Genomic DNA, 19,712 nt, shown 5'->3' with positions numbered 1-19,712 from the left:
CTCTTGTGCCGGCCCGCTGGGCTTGGTGACGGATACAACCACTGAAATAACCGCCAAGATGGATGCCTGTCATGCCGCTGTGGTAGCCACGCTGGGTGCGGCGTGGGCCGTGCTGCAATTACCTGTCGGTGTCTGACTGGACCCTAAAGGCGCTCCTACCTGCTGATGCTTCTCCCCTTGAGCTGGCTCCGTGCCGTGATGGTGCTGCCGATTGCAGTGCTGGTCACTCCTGCTGCTGCGTAAAAGCTGATGAATGACCTCTCACATGTCCCTATGATAATGTCTCTCAGAACGCTCCCAGCAGCAACGGCAGCTGTGGTGTTGCATGCTGATCCCCTGTGGTGATGGAAACGTGTAGCAAGTGGCCCCGACTGGCGACATCTGTGCCCTTGTGTATCTGTAAGAGGAGGGGCAATGCCGTATGCTCCTGGGGGGAGAATTACCGAGGGGAGCTTTGCCGCTGATATAGCACCCTGGATGATCGTCCCTCTTGCTGCCCGCTCCCCCCGCTATAATGGGTCTCAACCAGATGCCCTCTGTCCCTTGGGGTAAATGGCAGTGGCTGCACTACCTTTTAAAACAGTTGCGAGGAGGCAAGATACACCCACACCCCTTGTGAATCTGTCGCCAGGTCTTGCTCATTGCTGTACGCCTCCAACCCCTGGTGATGCCCCACTGACCCGCTTTGAGAGACCCGCCTACTCAATGGGTATGCTGGGGAAGGGGCAGGTTGCCCTGTCTGCGATGCTGGGGAGCTGGGGATAAAAGGCTGCTGCTCACAATAAGTTTCCTGCTCCTCTCCTCCCACCCGGGGACATCTGCATCCGCGGCCACTGGCCTCTCCTCAGTTATCTCCGGGGGGCCACTTACCGCTTGCTGATGCCTGATGATGCTGGGGAGCTCCATTGCTTGTCCCTTCTTCTTTGCAGCTTTTGTTCCCTGCTTAGCGCTGGATCTCCACCTCTTTGGGTCACGCCGGGAATGTTTCTCCCTCCGGCCACCAGGGGGAGCTCTGGCCGGCCGAGCTCCAGCTACATGTTGCTGCCGGCTTCTTCCTCTATGATCCGCTCCATGCTGCACATGCTCCTGCTCAGCTGCCTCCCAAAAACGCTGGGGCAATGCTCTCCTTCTTGCTGCCCTGGCATGTGGGACCCGTTGGATCTCCATGCATGCGGTAAGGCCCTCTCAGTACCCGCTGGTTGCTTGATGCAGCAGTGTGATCGCTGCCCGTGCTGCCACACAAATTAACTCCGACCACCTCCCGCCCCCGGCTTTTAACCCCCCTTGTGTCGCCTCCTCCCCTGCTGCTTCCTACTGGTCGCCTGGCTCCCCAGGTGTGAAAGGGGGACGTCAGGCATACCTGCCCATCCCCCATTTCTCCCGCCGTTGGCCCGCAGGCCGCTCGCGCCCCCCCCCCCCCCCCCCATAGCCTGCTCCCGGTGCCATCTTTGCGGCGCTTGCGCTCCTGTTAGATTTGTGCACCAAGATGCATCATCTGCAGGTGTGCAAACGTTTACACCAGATAAAGGGAGGGGCTGTCATTCAATGGAGAGTGCAGATTCAATTTTGAGGGATATATAATTAGTTAAATGAGAGAGAGGGCGGGGAAGTCTCTGTATTTCTAGCATTCTCACTACATTTTTCTCCATGCAAAATAATCACATATTTTGGAAGATGGGATCTACGGGCTTTAATTACTCATCAAAGCAGCCACTTCCACAAGGGTTGGAAGCTGAAAATTTAGGGGCTAATTCAGACCTGATAGCTGCTGTGCGTTTTCGCACAGAGGGTGATCAGGTCTGAACTGCGCATGCGTATGCACTGCAATGCACAGGCATGACGGACCGCAGCAATGGGGATCACCAGGCAGCGACGGGATGGTGCGAAAATTCTGTACACACTGGCGATCGCAAGGAGATTGACAGGATGAGGGCGTTTGTGGGTGGCAACTGACCATTTTAAAGGAGTGTCCGGAAAAACGCAGGAGGGACCAGGCGTTTGGAGGGTTTCTGACGTCAGCTCCAGCCCCAACCATCGCACTGAAAGAGTAAGTCCTGGGCTGTGCAAGTGACTGCACAAAATTAGTTTGTGCAGCTCTGCTATACTTCTGAATGGACACGTGCACAGCAAATTACCCCTACCCCTGTAGGCGGCGACTACCTGATCGCAGGGATGCAAAAAACGCACCCTAGCGATCAGGTCTGAATTTCCTCCTTTAAACAGCACTGGCCTGGCATGAGTTACACTGACTGTTATTGCCGGTTTAAATTTTCACCTGCAGTTCGCTGGGAAGTAAGCTCGGATTTTATATACAAATTTTGGGGTTTGAATTGCAAAAATTGCACAATTTTAGATGTTTTTATTGATTTTCACCATATCTAATCAATGATTGTAGAATTATTATTGATTTTAAATTGATCCAAAATATGAATGCTACCCCCAAAAGACACTTGAGCGTGGCTTTGCAAAACCAAACAAAAACATAAAAATTAGAACCAAAACATGACACTCTGCGCACATCTCTAGCATTAAGGGACCAGTTCGATTATATCTATCCTTTTCTGCATAGCCAAGTACATATAACATTGGACCTGCTACGACTGTAATTTCATTATTTCTCTGAATGTTATTTGTGAAATCAGCATTTTATAACCCAGTAATGCATCAAGAGCTGCGTCAAAATCTGGTAGAAAAGAGTTGTATGCCAGAAATGTAATGCAATAACCAGGATTTTTGGAGGAGCTAAGTGATTAAAATGCACCTGCTGGCTACCCAAAGTGTGTGCAGACATTCTGTGTGCTGAACCATTAGATTCTCTAATGAAAATAAGATCTGTCACATCACTAGGGGTCACATCACTTGCGATATTCATGATCATGTAGCTGTTACATTTACTAGGTACCAATGACATAACTGCAGCAATTCAATTTATGCAGTCACAGTGAACAGGAGAAATCACTGAGACAAACTTTCTTAGACAATTGTGAATGCTGATTATTTTACAGGACCAAAAAGCTATACCTTAATACACTTAAATTCGAGCCGCTGCGGCCGCTGTATGTAATCCTTAACCTACGTACTTTTAACACAGTTAGCGTACAAAAGCCCGTACCCTGTACGCACTTTGCGTACTCACGCCGCGACCGACGTACAAAGTACACGCAGTGCATACACACACGGACACGCTGAGAGCACAATGCAGCTACACGTGTGATAGAAATACACCTTAAACCTTAGCAGGAAATGGGACACAACACCAATTGTATTTCAAAAACTATGTTGGGGTCCAACCCACCAATGGTTATTTTACTTAGCAGGGGGTTACAACAATAATACAATACAATAAGAGAAAAGGGCTACAGTCGATGGTACATACGTTTGTTCGCCTGCGCTTCCCGGTCCGGTCCTCAGTCATCAAGGTAGATGACCTTCAGAGATTGTGTGTGACCGGGCCTGCAGCTGGCCTTTTATACATTTGTCCAAAACCTAACACAATGGAAACTGTAATCTCTTCATCTATTGGTCACTGGGATGGTCATTTACAGTACAGGAGAGGTCATAGGTCGGTTTGAATAGGTGGGCGATGTCTGGTCCAGGTGCACTTGCAGTTGGTCTCCACTGGGTTCCCGACGAATATCAGGAGGACAGTAAACACAGTTGATATTAATATTCTGCTCCTGCACATAACTATTCGCAAGAGCGTGCGATCTTCCGCAAACCAACACCGGAATATTGCTCTAAAAATACCCTACAGCTGGATACCAAACACCACCTCCTAACCTAATTCTGTCCCCTCATATCCTGTAAAGGTGAATCCCTTTGTTATTATACCCTTTAAGCAAGTGTAACTCGCTGGTGTGTGCATGCTGACTATGTGTAAATCGTGCACTATGTGTATTAAATATGTAATGTGTTTTTATGGCTTTTCCACGCGATCACAAATACTACTGTAATTACTCATACCACACGCTAATACGCAGGACCGCGTGAGCAGTCATACGCAACTTGCGAATATGTGCACGCACGGCAGAACAAGTACGCGCACGGAGGCTATCTGTGTGTAGTTTGTACGTGATGTGTGTACTGAAATATTTTTTACTTCGACAGTCCACCCTTTGGCAGTCATCAATAACTGCCACACTTTACTACTAAACAGTAAATATTATCTACACAATATATACAAGTTTGGATGATCTGGGAAAGAGTTGTAGGTGGGAAATGTATAGCCTAGTGGGATAGTAAAAAGCATGTATGTATGAATCAATGTCTGAGGGGCATGTATCATCGTGCTGTATATGTTCTAAATAAGCTTCGAGGTATTGCGAAGTATACATTAAATCCTTCTTATCCCGTATTAAGGGTCTGTACTTGGGCAAACAAACACTACTGAGGTTCGTTCGGGCAAGGGCTATTAATCCCTCGCCTCTTCGGCTTCTAATACCAACAAATGTGGAGCACATTTAGTTGATGATACATGGAGGGGGAACATATGTGAGTGCTAGTATATGTGGATAACACCTGTCGACTATGTGTGCCATTAACTGGAGGTTGCAGAGATGAGGATAAGACACATATATAAAAATGCATTCACATAAACATTGGGTAGGACTGACGTCTTTTCCGGTTGAATGTTTCTGGGTAAAGGGGGAAACTGAGAAAAATGGTGAAAGAAACAGGCCATGAAATTCATTTGCAATCCTGATCATAGCACTGTCTCTATGGATTGATCATAAATCAAATCTGCTGCTGTAACAACGCCCTCGCTCCTTAGACTCATCAAATTTGTGCTGTGCTTGCGCCGCATCAGAATTCAAACACACCTAAATATCAAACCAATAATTATGACGACACCTAGGATACACAGGAAAAACTTTCCTACACTTGCAATTACATTCTGCACCCACTCTCCTAATCCAGAAAACCATTTGAGTGGGTTCAACCATGAGACCCAGCCGGTCAATTCATTACCCACAGCCGTCAAGGTAAGATTGTGTCTCCTCTGGAACTCCCACTTCAACTGCAAGATCTCGTCCATCCTTTGATCGATGATCTCCGTGGGGTCATCAGTGCTGTTCATAATGTACGTACAGCACTTCATACCATATTGAGTTGCCAAAGTGACACAGTACCCACCCGTCACAGCCGTGACATAATTCAGGACCATCCTGTGTTGGACCAACTCAGTCTTGTAGGCTTGTGACTCCCTGCCCGTATACCTAAAGGTGTCATCATACATCTCAGTGATATTGTCTATCAAGTTCTCTAGCGCATGGATGTACCTATAATTTATAGTTCCTCTGGCAGTACGGGTGATATCTAATGCGAGTAGAAACTGAATCCCGGTGGATTCGTGGATCAAATCAGAGGCTGCGTGCTCTGCCATATCTATGAGGTGTCTCTTGATGATGTGCTCATAATGGGTATGAGTATAAGGAGTCTGAGCGTTGCGGTGAATGTCTTTCATTTTATTGTGCTCTAAGGTCATGACCTCTGGTAGTACCCTTCCAATGTAACACAATCCCTCAGAGCTCGGAGTGAGCCACTTGTGCGCTTTCCTCCCACATATGAAATAGGCATTGCAAATTTTTCAGGTAAAGAAACCAATCCCTAATTCTCTCATCTGCTCAGTACAAGTATCAGGTTGGATGATGTGGGCACAATACCCTTGTGATACCTTTCCAACCCACATGTTCTTGCTCTCACGTGTATACCTATACCGAAAATACCTCCCACTTTTGGTTATCTTGCGTACAAGTTCAGAGTCAATAGGAATCCTATCAGCTCTGTGTGAGAAGGTCATTGTCTCGTTATCCCAGGTTACTTCCCAATTTCCGGGTTTTCGTAAATTGGAGACATTAAAGCATATTAGTGATCTATCTACATGATACTGGTGGAGCTTCAAGCTAGGGGGCCTAGATATATTGAATTTCTTGTCCACCGGTCTCCCACCCCGTAATTCCAGTACCTCATCTAACGTTAAAGAATATGGCACTAATCCCAACATTCTGTCTGGTTTAAGACCCTACTCACTAATGAGTGGTAATCACTCAACGGATGTCGTTGGACTGACATTTCTGGATGCACCCATCTTCGACTATGTTCTCGCAATATCTACAAATACAATATTCATCAGACAATAACCCCTCACATTGCCTCCGAGCTCCATGACTACCAGAGCGCTTACTGTTACCAGCCTTTACTCGAGTGATGTGCTGCTCCTGAGATCCTACAAATTCGTACTCGCCATCAGAACCCATTCCAGATCCTTGCTCGACCTCTCTGGGACCCTCACCAAAACAAATTGTCCTGAGCAAAAACAGTATTACTAGCAGAACCTGAAACGCAGTCTCTTGTGATAGATCCATTTCGTTAGGGGAAAGAAGGAAAATAAGGAGGAGAAAAGAAAGGAAAATGCAGGGGGTGGGGTGAAAAAAGAAAATGGTGCGACAACCATCCTTGATCTTGTTGCTCTCCGTGCTCAGGTGCCGTTCAACAGTCCTGCCTCTCAGCTTTCCCGGAATAGGCTCTCTAGTGATACGAGGTTCTCTTCACCTTGCTCTTTGTCACAAGTCTTCTCCGGGTCAGCGACCTTCTTGCAGTGGGACGAGTGGATCCAAGTCTCTCCTTCGGCGACCTTTAGTGCTGTTGTGCTGGTTAAAAAGACTTGGTACGGTCCTTCCCACCTGTCTATGAGGCAACCTGAGCGTAGGAAATTTCGAATCATCACATAATCCCCAGGCTCAATGTCATGACAATTACTGTTCGGTAGGTCAGGAATCACCAGCTTTAGATTTCTTTGTTGATTTCTCAGCTACTGGCTCATCCTAACCAAATATTTCACAGTTATTTCATTATTGCATTTCAAATCATCCTGGGGGTCTATCATTACATGCGGTTGTCGACCAAAAAGAATTTCAAAGGGTGATAAGTTAAGCGGTGACCTGGGAGTGGTTCTGATGCTGTACAACACTAGTGGCAAAGCTTCTGGCCACAACAATCCAGTTTCAGCCATCACTTTGCTCAGCTTGTTCTTAATTGTGCTATTCATTCTCTCCACCTTTGCACTCGCCTGTGACCAGTACGGAGTATGTAGCTTGCTATTAATTCCCATCAGTTTGCACATGACCTAAAAGATTTCACCTGTGAAATTGGTACCCCTATCACTTTCAATCATTCTAGGGATACCATATCTGTACACAAATTCCTGCACAATTTCTTTGCAGTGAACGTGGCAGTATTTGTGGCAGCAGGGAACGCTTCTACCCAGCTGGAAAACACATCAGTACATACTAACACATATTTCAAATTCCTACAGGGTGGTAACTGTATGAAGTCGATTTGTATTACCTGAAAAGGTCCATCTGTAGGAGGGATATGGGATGGCTCCGTTGGTATTGTCTTATCAATATTCTTCCTCAAGCAAGTAAGACATGTCATTGCTTTCTTACCTGCATGAGAAGAGAATCCTGGCGCACTCCAGTAAGCTCTTACCAGCTTGCACATACCCTCCTTGCCCTAGGTGAGTCAGACCATATGCCGCCTCAGCTAGGCTTGGGAGATACGTCCTGAGGACCACTGGCTTACCTTGTCCATCTCTCCAGAGTCCTGGGGACTCCTAACCATACCCCTTCGACTTCCAGACCTCCTTTTCCTGAAGGGAACACAATTTTTTTAATTCCAATTTTACTGTCATGTGTTATCTCTGGATGAGAGAAGAGAGGGGAATAATAATAAAAAAGAAAAATGTCAGCTTTGGCATTCACCAACAGGCTGTCACACCATCATGCATATCGGTGTCTGTACACAGTCTCCCTTCACCAGTATTCCCATTCTCCATCCTTTGTGCATGACCAGGCACACTGTAGTAATACTGGTGTCATTGTGCTTGTGAGATAAACTGGGTTTGGGCAGAACTTTGAAGGACTGAGTAGGCATGTGGCGTTTGAACTGTAATTGGGTCCATGTATTGTACCCTCCTGTCGGTGAACGTAAGATGAAGAGGAAACGTGTGAGGAAAAAAAATCACATAGAAGTTAGTGATAGATAAGTATGTAGAGGTAAAGAAGATTTTATAAAAATTTGACAACTGGATTGGGCACTACGGGGAAGTGGTTCTCTACTTGTCTACTCCCCTTAAAACTTGTGCATGCTGTGTCACTAATGGGACTATCCCAGCCATCAATCCAGTGTCCTGTCCATTCCAAATTCATAGGGAACCCGGTATCTGTGAGATAATTTCCTCTACCTGTGATGGACATGCATCTAGAACAGTGAAATGCAACATTAGTCTTCGTGGGTGTCTAACATACTTTGTACTTCCTGAGCGGAAGCACATTATATGTACCGTATTTTTCGGACCATAAGACGCACTTTTTCTCCCCAAAAATGTGGGGGGAAAAGTACATGCGTCTTATGGTCCGAATATGCGTCTTATGGTCCGAATAACAGAGCAGAGTAAAAACCTTATGGAGCGCTCTCAATGCGCTGGGTGGGAGTGCACTGGGTGGGATAGGCAGCAGTTACGAGTGCGGGTAGCGGCGGGTCCTGTCTGCTGCTTCTGCTTTGCCGTCATCTGAGAGGCGGCATCACGTGACTCCCCCGCTCCCTCCCCTCACCTCCTCCGAGTCCTTCCTCAGAGTAGTGTGCTTCGGGCGTAAACTGACAGGTAAAAAGGTTCTCGTCTGCTCTGTACTGTGACTATGGCTGTGCTTGTGTGGCTGCCTCTGTCACACACTGTCACAGAAAAATCTGTGTACCGTATTCTATGTAAATGGCCTGTAAAGCTGATGTCTGTGTCTACAGTATAGATTGTAAGCTTGCAGCAGGGCCCTCTTACCTCCAAGTCTGTCTGTTGTTACCCAATTTGTTTTATCTCTGTTTACAATTGTAAAGCGCAAAAGAATTTGCTGCGCTATATAAGACACTGTAACGGTATAGTTTATTAAATATTAGATTACACTATTTGGTTCAGAATATTTTTTTCCCTGTTTTCCTCCTCTAAAAACTAGGTGCGTCTTATGGTCAGGTGCGTCTTATGGTCCGAAAAATACGGTATATCATATCTAACAAAGCTCCTGTTATGTTAATCAGGGGACATTTCTGCTAGAGAAAGAAGCAAAAGTTTAGAGGCCCCATCTTAACCCCAGCAAGTTTTATCAAAGGGTAATGATGCATTTATTCCGTTCTTCCCATTAACCGAATCTGTGTTTTCTATATGGCTTGTGATTCCTTACTACATGTCCCTTGGTCCCGTCTATGTGTTTAATAATGTGGCTTGTGTTTTCTGTCTAGGGGGTTTATTGACTATGTGTCCTACTACTCCTGCAATCTCTGGCAAAATGCCCTTCCTTCCTACAAGTGTAACATATTATTGACCTTGACTTACCATTAGAGATTTGGTGTTTGGGCTGATGGGTCTTTCCTGTATGTGTCTGTATACTTACAGTCCTCACCCTCTCCTCCTGTTCTTCTCTGCGCCTAGCAATATTCTTGTGTTGTTCAATAACGCACTCTCTAAGATAAGCTATTGTGACCCCTCTCCAATTAGGCAAAGATGTTTGCACCCGGTCCCTTAATGCCTTATTGAGCCCGTCCATTAGCACAGAGACAGCCACCTCCCTTTAATTTGCACTGTTCCCTATGTCCGATTCCCCAGTGTATCTAGCCATTATTTGCAAAGCCCTATGGAAATATTCAGATGTCATTTCATTTTCTTTCTGTTTTATGGAGAAAATTTTGCTCCACTTATCAGCAGTGAGGAAATACAATCCTAGTTGCATGTTAATTCATTCCACATTGGATTCATCAGTCAGAAGATCGTCTGACTCTATTTTACACTCTGTTATACATTTTTGGGTGTTAATATTAGGGGGTAGGCACGCTTTCAAAATTATCCGCCAATCTTTGTTTGCAGGTTCATAGGCATTACCCAGATCCTTTACATACTTCTGACATCTGGCTAAATGCTTCCGGGGATCGGGGAATTCTGAAATGATTGACCGCAGTTCTGATCTGGTCCACGGGCAATACATTGCATTATTCCTGGTTAGGGTTATTCCCTGACTATCGGTTCTCCCATTAGGAGTTACTATTTCCAAGACAGGATGTAACCCAACCATTCCATTCCTAGTCTGCTCACTGTGAGGTGTTAATGTCTCTGTGTAATGAACAGTCTCACACTTACCGATGTCTGTGATCTCACCAGTCCTTTCAGTGGGGGATACTGTTACTGCTCTTACTGGTTGGACAGGGCCCACCTGAATTTCTTGTAAGGCGACTGCTTGGATAAGGGCAGAGTGATCTTAACAGCAGTGTAGGCCCCTGGGCACAGCAATGCACTGGGGCCCCTACCCATTCTCCAGCAGTAGGGGTGGGGGGTGCTGTCAGCGGCAGCTTTTATGTGCCGTGGGGGGTAGGGGGGTTCTGTCTTCCGCTCAGCATTTAGGACCTGGAGAAATAATCTCTGCTAATTACTCCTTTACTGCACAGATGATGGGAGATGGGGCTGGAGAGAAAGCACTAAACTGTAGAAGGGGACATTGGGCTGAATGAAAGAGCCCAGGTACATAACTTTCAGGGTGGTAGGGTATGTTTAATACGCAGGGGATGAGTGGATAGTGGAATGGGCTTAATATTCATAATTTTCTGGTGGGAGGTCATCTTGTTTTACTGCAGATATCTCCAGTTCCTGGAAATATATTTCTTAGCTTTGAATGGGATAAAACACTAGAGAGTCCCACCTTTCAGGAGGGACTGGGGACTTGGGGATCAGAGTTCAGGAACCAGAGCAATCCACCGACAAAAATATAAAACTGCATACCAGGTGTGTGGAGCTGGAGCAGGGACCAGCTGCTGGAAGGCTGATATCTCTGGTTCTGGGCATAGTAGAGACAAGCAGCCAGTGTCCACCAAAAGGGGAGTGTCACAGCCTTTAGAGTATATCCACAGAAAAACTCTAAGTCAGACAGAACCCGAGATATCTGGCTGGGAAGAACATTTAACAGGCTCGGATGGGGGCCGCTGCTTTGAAGTCGGATATCTCCGGTTTCCCAGGGCCGATTTTCAAAACTTTGGTACCTCTGGAAAGAGGGGACCCTCAGCTATCAGCCTAGGGCCCTTTTACTCCTGGGGCCCTTGGGCAAGAGCCCATTGAGCACATACGAAAAGACGGCCCTGGATAAGGGCTGAGAGTGGGATGGATGCATCATTTTCCTCTGACCTATAACCTTGGAGAGAATTCAAAACAGGATACAAGGGTTAAGGTTAACACATTGATTCTGCACTTTTCTATCATTTACAGATGTACCATTGATTGTAGCCATTTCCTTCCCTTCGACTTGTATCGGTAATGGTGTGCTCATGTCCACATTCCTGCTAGGTCTGGAACTTGCTGTGCGAGCCAATTCCCTCTGCACCTTCCCCTCTTGTTGCCACAGATTTAAACAATCGTTATGTCTGATCCTTTGTTTTCTAGATTTGATCAGACATATTCTAATACCTACATGCTGCAGTACCTCTGGTTCAAAGCTGCCCATCCTAGGGAATGATGCCCTATCTTTGTCAGTCATACGTACCCATTCATCACAATAAGCTTCAGCGTGTGGACCATATTTCCCACACATAATAAACCTCGCTGACCCCTTGGGCAGCGGCTCTTCAGCCTGAACCCTGGCTACCATACATCTCTTACTTGAGCAACTGGCTCCCATTGTGGGTCCTTTCCCACAAACACCACAAAAATACACAATGCAAGCAGACGGTGAAAGTTCTCCGAGCGCTCTTCACCCACTCTCGCCCACATTGGTCAGTACTACGATACACTGTTGATAGTGGAAGGCAATGTACCCAACTTAGGGCCCCTAACTGGCTTCTATTCACTGGAAGTTTTTAGGAGTGACTTACCTTTTCCAGTGAATATCTACCATTGGAGATTTTCCTGAGAGAGACCAGCGAAAACTCCCTATGCACTTATACACAAATCACGCTTGCGTATGCTCTACGCGGCGCTAATGATACCGCAGTTTTGCGCAAAAAAAAGTTTGCACAAGGGTATCAAGTTGTGTCACCTATCGCACCCACAAACACGCGGTCCAATCGCACAGCGTATAGGTACTTGTTACCTATCCACTCTATGACCACTGGAGTCGAATATACAAGCTGCACTCCTCAGCCGGAGCGTAACAAAAAACCTTTACTTCAATACTACACAATGCACAATTCCCTATTTTGCTCCTCTGCAAATCTCCTCACGATTTGCGTACTTCACTATCTTTATTCAGCTTGAGTCAGCCGCCTCACGCCGCCAAGCCTCCACTTACTTGGTGTACCAACCAAGGGAATCCCGAATTCACGGGGTTCAATACACTCACTCTTACTTTCAGCTCACACAAATACATGGTGTTTTTCTGTACAGAACAATTTCCACTCTTTCTGATCAGCAGCTTTACCCCAGAGGCAGTACAGTTTAGACAAAAGTCTTATACTAATCTGCTTTTGAAATCGGATAGTACTGTGCTATTTGTATTTAAGGTATACTATCCCACCTTAATTGAACAACTATCGTGTGATTTGTATTTTGCGTCCGCACTCCTACACAACCTTGCATAAACACACGACCGTGCGTGCCTTTTACGCCACGTGCACGCTCCTGTACTTTGTCCGGGCCACGTGAACAAAACGTGCGTCCGCAATAAAACAAACCACACAATCTCTATAAATGTGAGCAATACAAACTATAATCGCTCACAGACACAACCTACACTTGTTCTGTGTAACCCTTTACAATCAGGCCAGAACTGCGTTTTGTGTTTTTATAATTACTCCCTTAACACACTAATTCAAATTTATCTATATAGCAACCAAATGTATCTGATTTCACACAGGTCTAAACTGATCTAAAGATCTATACCTTGTGGCAACAATATGTGAGAGGGTATGCAAAGTATCGGTATGCCCTGTGTGCACTTTTTTGGGCAAAAAAAAATTACACAGATTTTTAAATAGTTTTTTTCCTGTTTACCTCCGGGTTCTTTCAGCACCTCTGTGTTAGGCGCCGGGGTCCGCTCGTCGGTGCGGCCCGGCGCCTAGCAACCAGGGACGCCGTACGCGAACAGCCGCCGGCTCCCTGGCAACCCTGGACGCCGGGCGCGCTGAGTCGCACGGACCCTAGCAACGGGGACGCCACTGGCGGACCGTGTTCCCCGTTGCTAGGCTTTAAGGGTTAATGTTTTCTCCTGCTCTCTGGCCGGGCAGCAAGGCAGCTGCACGGCATTTATTCTAATCAGCCTTTTGGCAGCTGATTGGAGGACTCCTTGTTAAATACACTCCCAGGGCTTCTCACAGACGCCGGTAATAGCTTCCTGCATGCTGTCTTTGTTTGCTGAGAGTCTGTTCCAGTCTTGCTGTATCCGGTCATTCCAGTATTGGAAGCTCTGAACTCGGAAGTTTGTCATCTAATTCCTGGAGTCCTGACTAATCACCTTATAACATCCAGTGGTGTTCGTGAGTCACGGCCTTGCCGTGTGTTGCGGCTTGTCCACTTTATTATTTATTATTTATGTTTTGGTGCATTTTGCTTCCACAGGTCCACTCTGGTATCCGGCGGTGCCGGGTAGGAGTATTGGACAAGTGGATTTTGGTTGTCCTTTTCCCTGGCGGGTTTCCGCACATACTTTAGGTTTTGTCAGTTAGCTTGTAGCCCCTGGCCTGGTTGTTTAGTCAGAGGGCCCCTTGTTATCACCCTGTCTCGGATTTCCCTTTGTCTCCCATTAAGACCTGAGGGGGCATCGGAGTTGGGCAGACTTAATCCGCCCTTCAAACGCGGCTGCCATGGGCTCAAGCAACCATAGTCTCGCAGGGGATTTCTGACAGCACGGGCGAGACAACGGAGTTAGGGCGCCAGGGGCTATTTTCTATTCCCGCTCCCATAACCAGCATTCCCTTCCAGTACTCTGACCATTGCCATGAGATCTCCTCCGGTCAGGAGTACTGGAATCATAATACTCTGCAGACCAGACAGAGCAGATGCAATCTAACAGCACACAAATAGGGTTTTAAAACATCCAAGCAACCAGAAAAAGGTTTAACTTAAAGATGTATTTCCACCCTTTGCTGATAGATTAAAGTCTGCTATGATCTGCTAGTCCTTGAGTGTGTGAAAAACCGGATCGAGCCCCCAATTGTGAATGCTGATTATTTTACAGGACCAAAAAGGTATACCTTAATGCACTTAAATTCGAGCCGCTGCGGCCGCTGTATGTAATCCTTACCCTACGTACTTTTTACACAGTTAGCGTACAAAAGCCCGTACCCTGTACGCACTTTGCGTACTCACGCTGCGACCGACGTACAAAGTACACGCAGTACATACACACACACACGGACACGCTGAGAGCACAATGCAGCTACACGTGTGATAGAAATACACCTTAAACCTTAGCAGGAAATGGGACACGATACTAATTGTATTTCAAAAACTATGTTGGGGTCCAACCCACCAACGGTTATTTTACTTAGCAGGGGGTTACAACCATAATACAATACAATAAGAGAAAAGGGCTACAGTCAATGGTACATACGTTTGTTCGCCTGCGCTTCCCGGTCCGGTCCTCAGTCATCAAGGTAGATGACCTTCAGAGATTGTGTGTGACCGGGCCTGCAGCTGGCCTTTTATACATTTGTCCAAAACCTAACACAATGGAAACTGTAATCTCTTCATCTATTGGTCACTGGGATGGTCATTTACAGTACAGGAGAGGTCATAGGTCGGTTTGAATAGGTGGGCGATGTCTGGTCTAGGTGCACTTGCAGTTGGTCTCCACTGGGTTCCCGCCGAATATCAGGAGGACAGTAAACACAGTTGATATTAATATTCTGCTCCTGCGCAAGAGCGTGCGATCTTCCGCAAACCAACACCGGAATATTGCTCTAAAAATACCCTACAGCTGGATACCAAACACCACCTCCTAACCTAATTCTGTCCCCTCATATCCTGTAACGGTGAATCCCTTTGTTATTATACCCTTTAAGCAAGTGTAACTCGCTGGTGTGGTGCATGCTGACTATGTGTAAATTGTGCACTATGTGTATTAAATATGTAATGTGTTTTTATGGCTTTTCCTTGCGATCACAAATACTACCGTAATTACTCATACCACGCGCTAATATGCAGGACCACGTGAATGGTCATACGCAACTTGCGAATATGTGCATGCACGGCAGAACAAGTACGCGCATGGAGGCCATCTGTGTGTAGTTTGTACGTGATTTGTGTACTGAAATATTTTCGACTTCGACACAATGCATTGTTCATGCTCATAAATATCAGTTCAGGCCCCTCCAATATCCACCAGTTACATGATACGAATCTCTACTCCACTTAAAAATATTTTCATTGGCAAAAACATAGTACTGTAGATCCTTCTTTCCCAATGTTGTTCTGAAATACCATTCACTGCAGAGAAGTCTATTGGCGAAATGTAACGGCATCCAAGTTTGCCGGAGGTGTGGGACGCCGGCCAAACTCAGACTTCTTTTAAAGCGGCAATCATTTACAAGGCAGGGTTTTGCCCTGTAAATGACTGCCGCTTTAAAAAAAAGTCAGAGTTCAGATCAATTTCAATAAAAATCCAAACTTTAAAAAAAAAAAGTTTGAGTTCAGTCGGCATCCCGCACCTCCGGCAAACTCAGATGCCATTACATCCAGCAGCATGTTCCCCACAATAAATGGTATTTGGAGCAAACAAGCTGTTGCTAAATGCATGAAACAATGCTGGGTAGAGATTTTGATGTGATTGTAGTTTAAAACTCAGTGTGCAAGGAAGCGAGGTTCCCTGCTAAAACAACTTATCCTCCATGATGCCAATGCGCAAGCGCAGGTTCCGTCCTGCACGTGTATGGCCGCCGAATGCAATTGGTTCGCAATGGCTGATTAACAGGCAGAGGCGTTAGCAGGGTGGGCAGGGTTCAGCAACAGACCGTTGCGTTGAAAACAGGGGCGGTTCGGCTGCATCACACACAGTCGTAAGAAATGGCAATGGCCCTCCTGCATACTAAGCCTAGCTGCGGCTGCAGGGGGGCATCCCTAATATCTGAGTGAGTGATGAGATTGCAAATGTTTTACAATCGCATCGCTGGGCACGCCAAGTAGCATGTTGGGCGGCCTTGCCCTGCAATGGGCGGCCCCCAGCATGCTACAGAAGGGATTGCAGATTCTGCTTTTTAGCTTAAGCTGCAATCCGTGCGGAATAACCCTGATATTCCCTTTATACTGTACTGTCTCTAAATAACAGCCCAAACACAGTTTCTGTGATAAATACACATAAAGATAGGCTCAAATTCCAAATCACTTTCATTCTAGATGGAGACGAAACATGTGAATTGTATACATCACTGTCAAAATGAAATTATTCCTTGTTTTTTTTCCATGGGAAACAGAACGATCTAAATTTAGAAGTACTCGAACATAACATTAAATTAAAACCAGGTTTTAGCTACATAGCAAAACATTCTTAGTGGGCAAATTAGTTGTCTGCGTATTTGTACAATATGTGCTGAAATACACTACTGTCATTCTCACCTAGTTTGTGCAGGAAGGTAATCAGGGATATTTGCAGTTATGGGAACTTTATACTGTTAGCTCTACTTAGCATAATTTAACAAATACAATTTAATGCTACAGTCCAAAAATATACTGGCTTCTGACAAACCAGTGTGTATTTGTGTGGTAGAGAATATGGACTGTAAGCTGCAGTAGGGTAGAGACTGAATGAGTAAATGTTCTCTGTAAAGTATGGCACTATGTAAACAGGATGCAGTCACATAACCGGTGGATGGGATCCCGGCAGTCAGGATGCCGAAGCCGGGATTACGATCGCTGACAATGCCGAAGGTCGGCATACCGACACACAGGGACTATTCCCACTCGTGGGTGTCCACGACACCCATAGAGTGGGAATAGAACCTGTGGCAAGTGCAGTGAGCCATCGAGCCCGCTGTGTGGCGAGCAGGGTTCCGTTGCATTTTGCCACCACCACCACCAGCATTCTGGCTTCCGAGTCGGTATGCCGACCTCCGGGATCTCGACCGCCGGCAAATCAATCCCAACCCATGTAAACTATAATAATATATGCTACGACACAAAAAGATGACACAGTAGGGGGCAGATCTGACACTACACACCATGCTGAAACTGAACTTAGTGTTCCCATTTCATGATGAAAACACTGCATGTTAAGGTCCAGTTAATCCGTAATCATTATTACATTTACACTAACCCAGTGGTTCCCAAACTTATTGGAATCACGGCGCCCTGGAGAAACAGATTTTTTTCAAGCCACCCCTAGGCCAGAGCTTGCTTATTGAGAAATGTATTAAGAAATATTGAATTAAGTAAATTGTGTTTTATGTCATACTTAGGTTCAGTTATGTGGTGAAGTACAGGATTTGCTTCTCTTGGTCCACATATTTCATGACTTACAGCCACCAGCACAGGTTTTGCTTATTACAGTGACCATACTTAATTTGAATTGGTCCTGGACCACCAATCCAAGGCACCCCTGCAAGTGTCCTGAGGCACCCCAGGGTGCCACGGCACACAATTTGAGACCCACTGCACTAACCTTAACATTTCAGTTTGGAAACTGTATTTGTTTTATATTGCTATTCCTGTTGAAAAATACATTGTGATGTTCCAAAAACCTGTTCAAAAATGATTTTTGGATAATGTTCATGAATTCAATTTTTCAGTTTAGATTGGCTACTATACTTTGCGAAACTGTTCAATTTGTATATCTTTTAAAGCATTATGACAATTCCAACACATAAACAAGATACACACAAATAGAGCACGTCCAACAAAGACTTTTAAGTTACAGTTAACATTTCAACAACAAATTCACAGGCAATGATCGGGTAAAATAGGCTAGTATGAAAATAAAGAGAAAGTTGATCAGAAAAAGTACATATCCTTAGAAGCAGCAATTAGCAGAAAGATGACCACGTTTGCAGGAACAATTAACCCTGAGGCCGAATCAATTGTGTATTCCATACATTTTTCCCCAGTCATTTGCTCTTGGAGGCAGACAACGCCTTTGTGTGTAAAGACTTCATAGGTTGTCCTGTAAGACAGAGCAAAGACACAATTCAAGCCCTGGATTGCTCCCTCATAGGTTACCATCCAATTAGCAATCCAAGCCATGCTGCAATCACAGCTCCATGGGTTATAGGAAAGGAAGACGCTTTTCAGTTTAGGCATACGTGAAAACAAATAACTGGGGATAGAGGTCAGATTATTCTTATTGAGATGCAGCATCTGAAGCTGCTTTAGAGATGAAAATGCATTGTGTGTGATGTGCGTTATGTGATTGTTATTAAGATGTAATTTTTTCAAATTAACCAGTCTGTTAAGTGAGCAGTTGATTTGGTCAATCTTGTTAGCTTCCAGGTACATAATCCTGAGCTGATCCAATCCACTGAAAAGCTGATTAGGCAAATGAGATATAGAGTTATGTCCTAAATTTAGCACATTCAGTTTGCTTAGTTGGTTAAAGGCTTCATCCTGAATAGCCCAAATCCGGTTCCTTCGTAAATTAAGATCTTGCAAGGCTTGCTGATATTTGAAGGAATTTTTCCCTATTGCTTCTATTTGATTATTTTCCATAGACAATCTGGTGACATTGCCGAGTTTCCTCAAAGCTTGCGGAACATAATGTAACTTATTGGAGCCTAAATCTAGAACTTCCAAAGACGGCACATGTGAGAATACAAGAGGGTGAATTTCAAAGATGTTGCAATGAGACAGATCCATAGAGAAGAGGGTTAAGAGGCCTCGGAAAGTATGAGCATGGAGGTAGGTCAACCTTGGGTTCTTGCTAAGATTTAACTCCTTCAAATTGTTAAGTGCAATGAAAGCACCAGGAAACATGAACGTCACGCTGTTCTGGTTCAGCCATAGGACTTGAAGGGATGGTACATCACGAAACGTATTGAAAGGAAGGATCCGTATTTGGTTTCCTGCCAAGTTCAGTAAGATAGCAGAACCAGGTAGATCTGGAGGAAGGCTTTTGATTCCAACTTTATCGCAGTAGATCTCATCTTCAGAGGTGCACTGGCACACAATAGGGCAGGTAGAGTTACTGATCTCACTATTTACCCCAACAATACAAACAAAGAGAATAACTGAGATGATAGAAACTCTGCAGCATAGAATACTGGCTGCCATAGGACCATATGTCTGTAGCATAGTTGGGGTGTGGAATGTTATCTTTGTTATTTTGGTATATACTGTGTGCCTTAACAATCAGGAACCTGCTGTAAATCTACCAATCAGGTTTTTGGACAGATATAAGAGGATTACATGTCAGAGTGCATCCCTTTACATTTGTGGCACTTCAATAACAATACAGTGTGTTGTAGAGTACTGTACATTCATCATCCCCAGAAACATTTGTTTTCAAAACTATGGGGATAATTCCAAGTTGATCGCAGCAGGATTTTTGATAGCAATTGGGCAAAACCATGTGCACTGCAGGGGAGGCAGATATAACGTGTAGAGAGAGTAAGATTTGGAATAATTGCATACCATAATGAGATATCTAAATGGTATGCACAGAATGCATTTATGTTACATATACACATTATACACACAGCCTGAAGGTCATTTTAGCCAATATTTTTTATAACTTTGTGTATTAAACAAAGTGTGTGTACATTCA

At 45.2% G+C, this 19,712-nt stretch overlaps 1 protein-coding gene across 1 annotated transcript; it reads right to left on the bottom strand.

Moving 5' to 3' along the window:
- Positions 1-17,947: 17,947 nt before the first annotated feature.
- Positions 17,948-19,240, bottom strand: LOC134949856 (nyctalopin-like). Its single transcript, XM_063938562.1, has one exon. It carries the CDS (start codon positions 19,238-19,240, stop codon positions 17,948-17,950), a length of 1,293 nt encoding a protein of 430 aa, XP_063794632.1.
- Between the last annotated feature and the right edge of the window lie 472 nt (positions 19,241-19,712).

This window comes from Pseudophryne corroboree, chromosome 8 (genome assembly GCF_028390025.1).
Source record: "Pseudophryne corroboree isolate aPseCor3 chromosome 8, aPseCor3.hap2, whole genome shotgun sequence".
Classification (NCBI taxonomy): Eukaryota; Metazoa; Chordata; class Amphibia; order Anura; family Myobatrachidae; genus Pseudophryne; species Pseudophryne corroboree.
The sequence above is the reverse complement of the archived record's forward strand: the minus strand, read 5'-3'. Positions and strand labels throughout refer to the sequence as shown.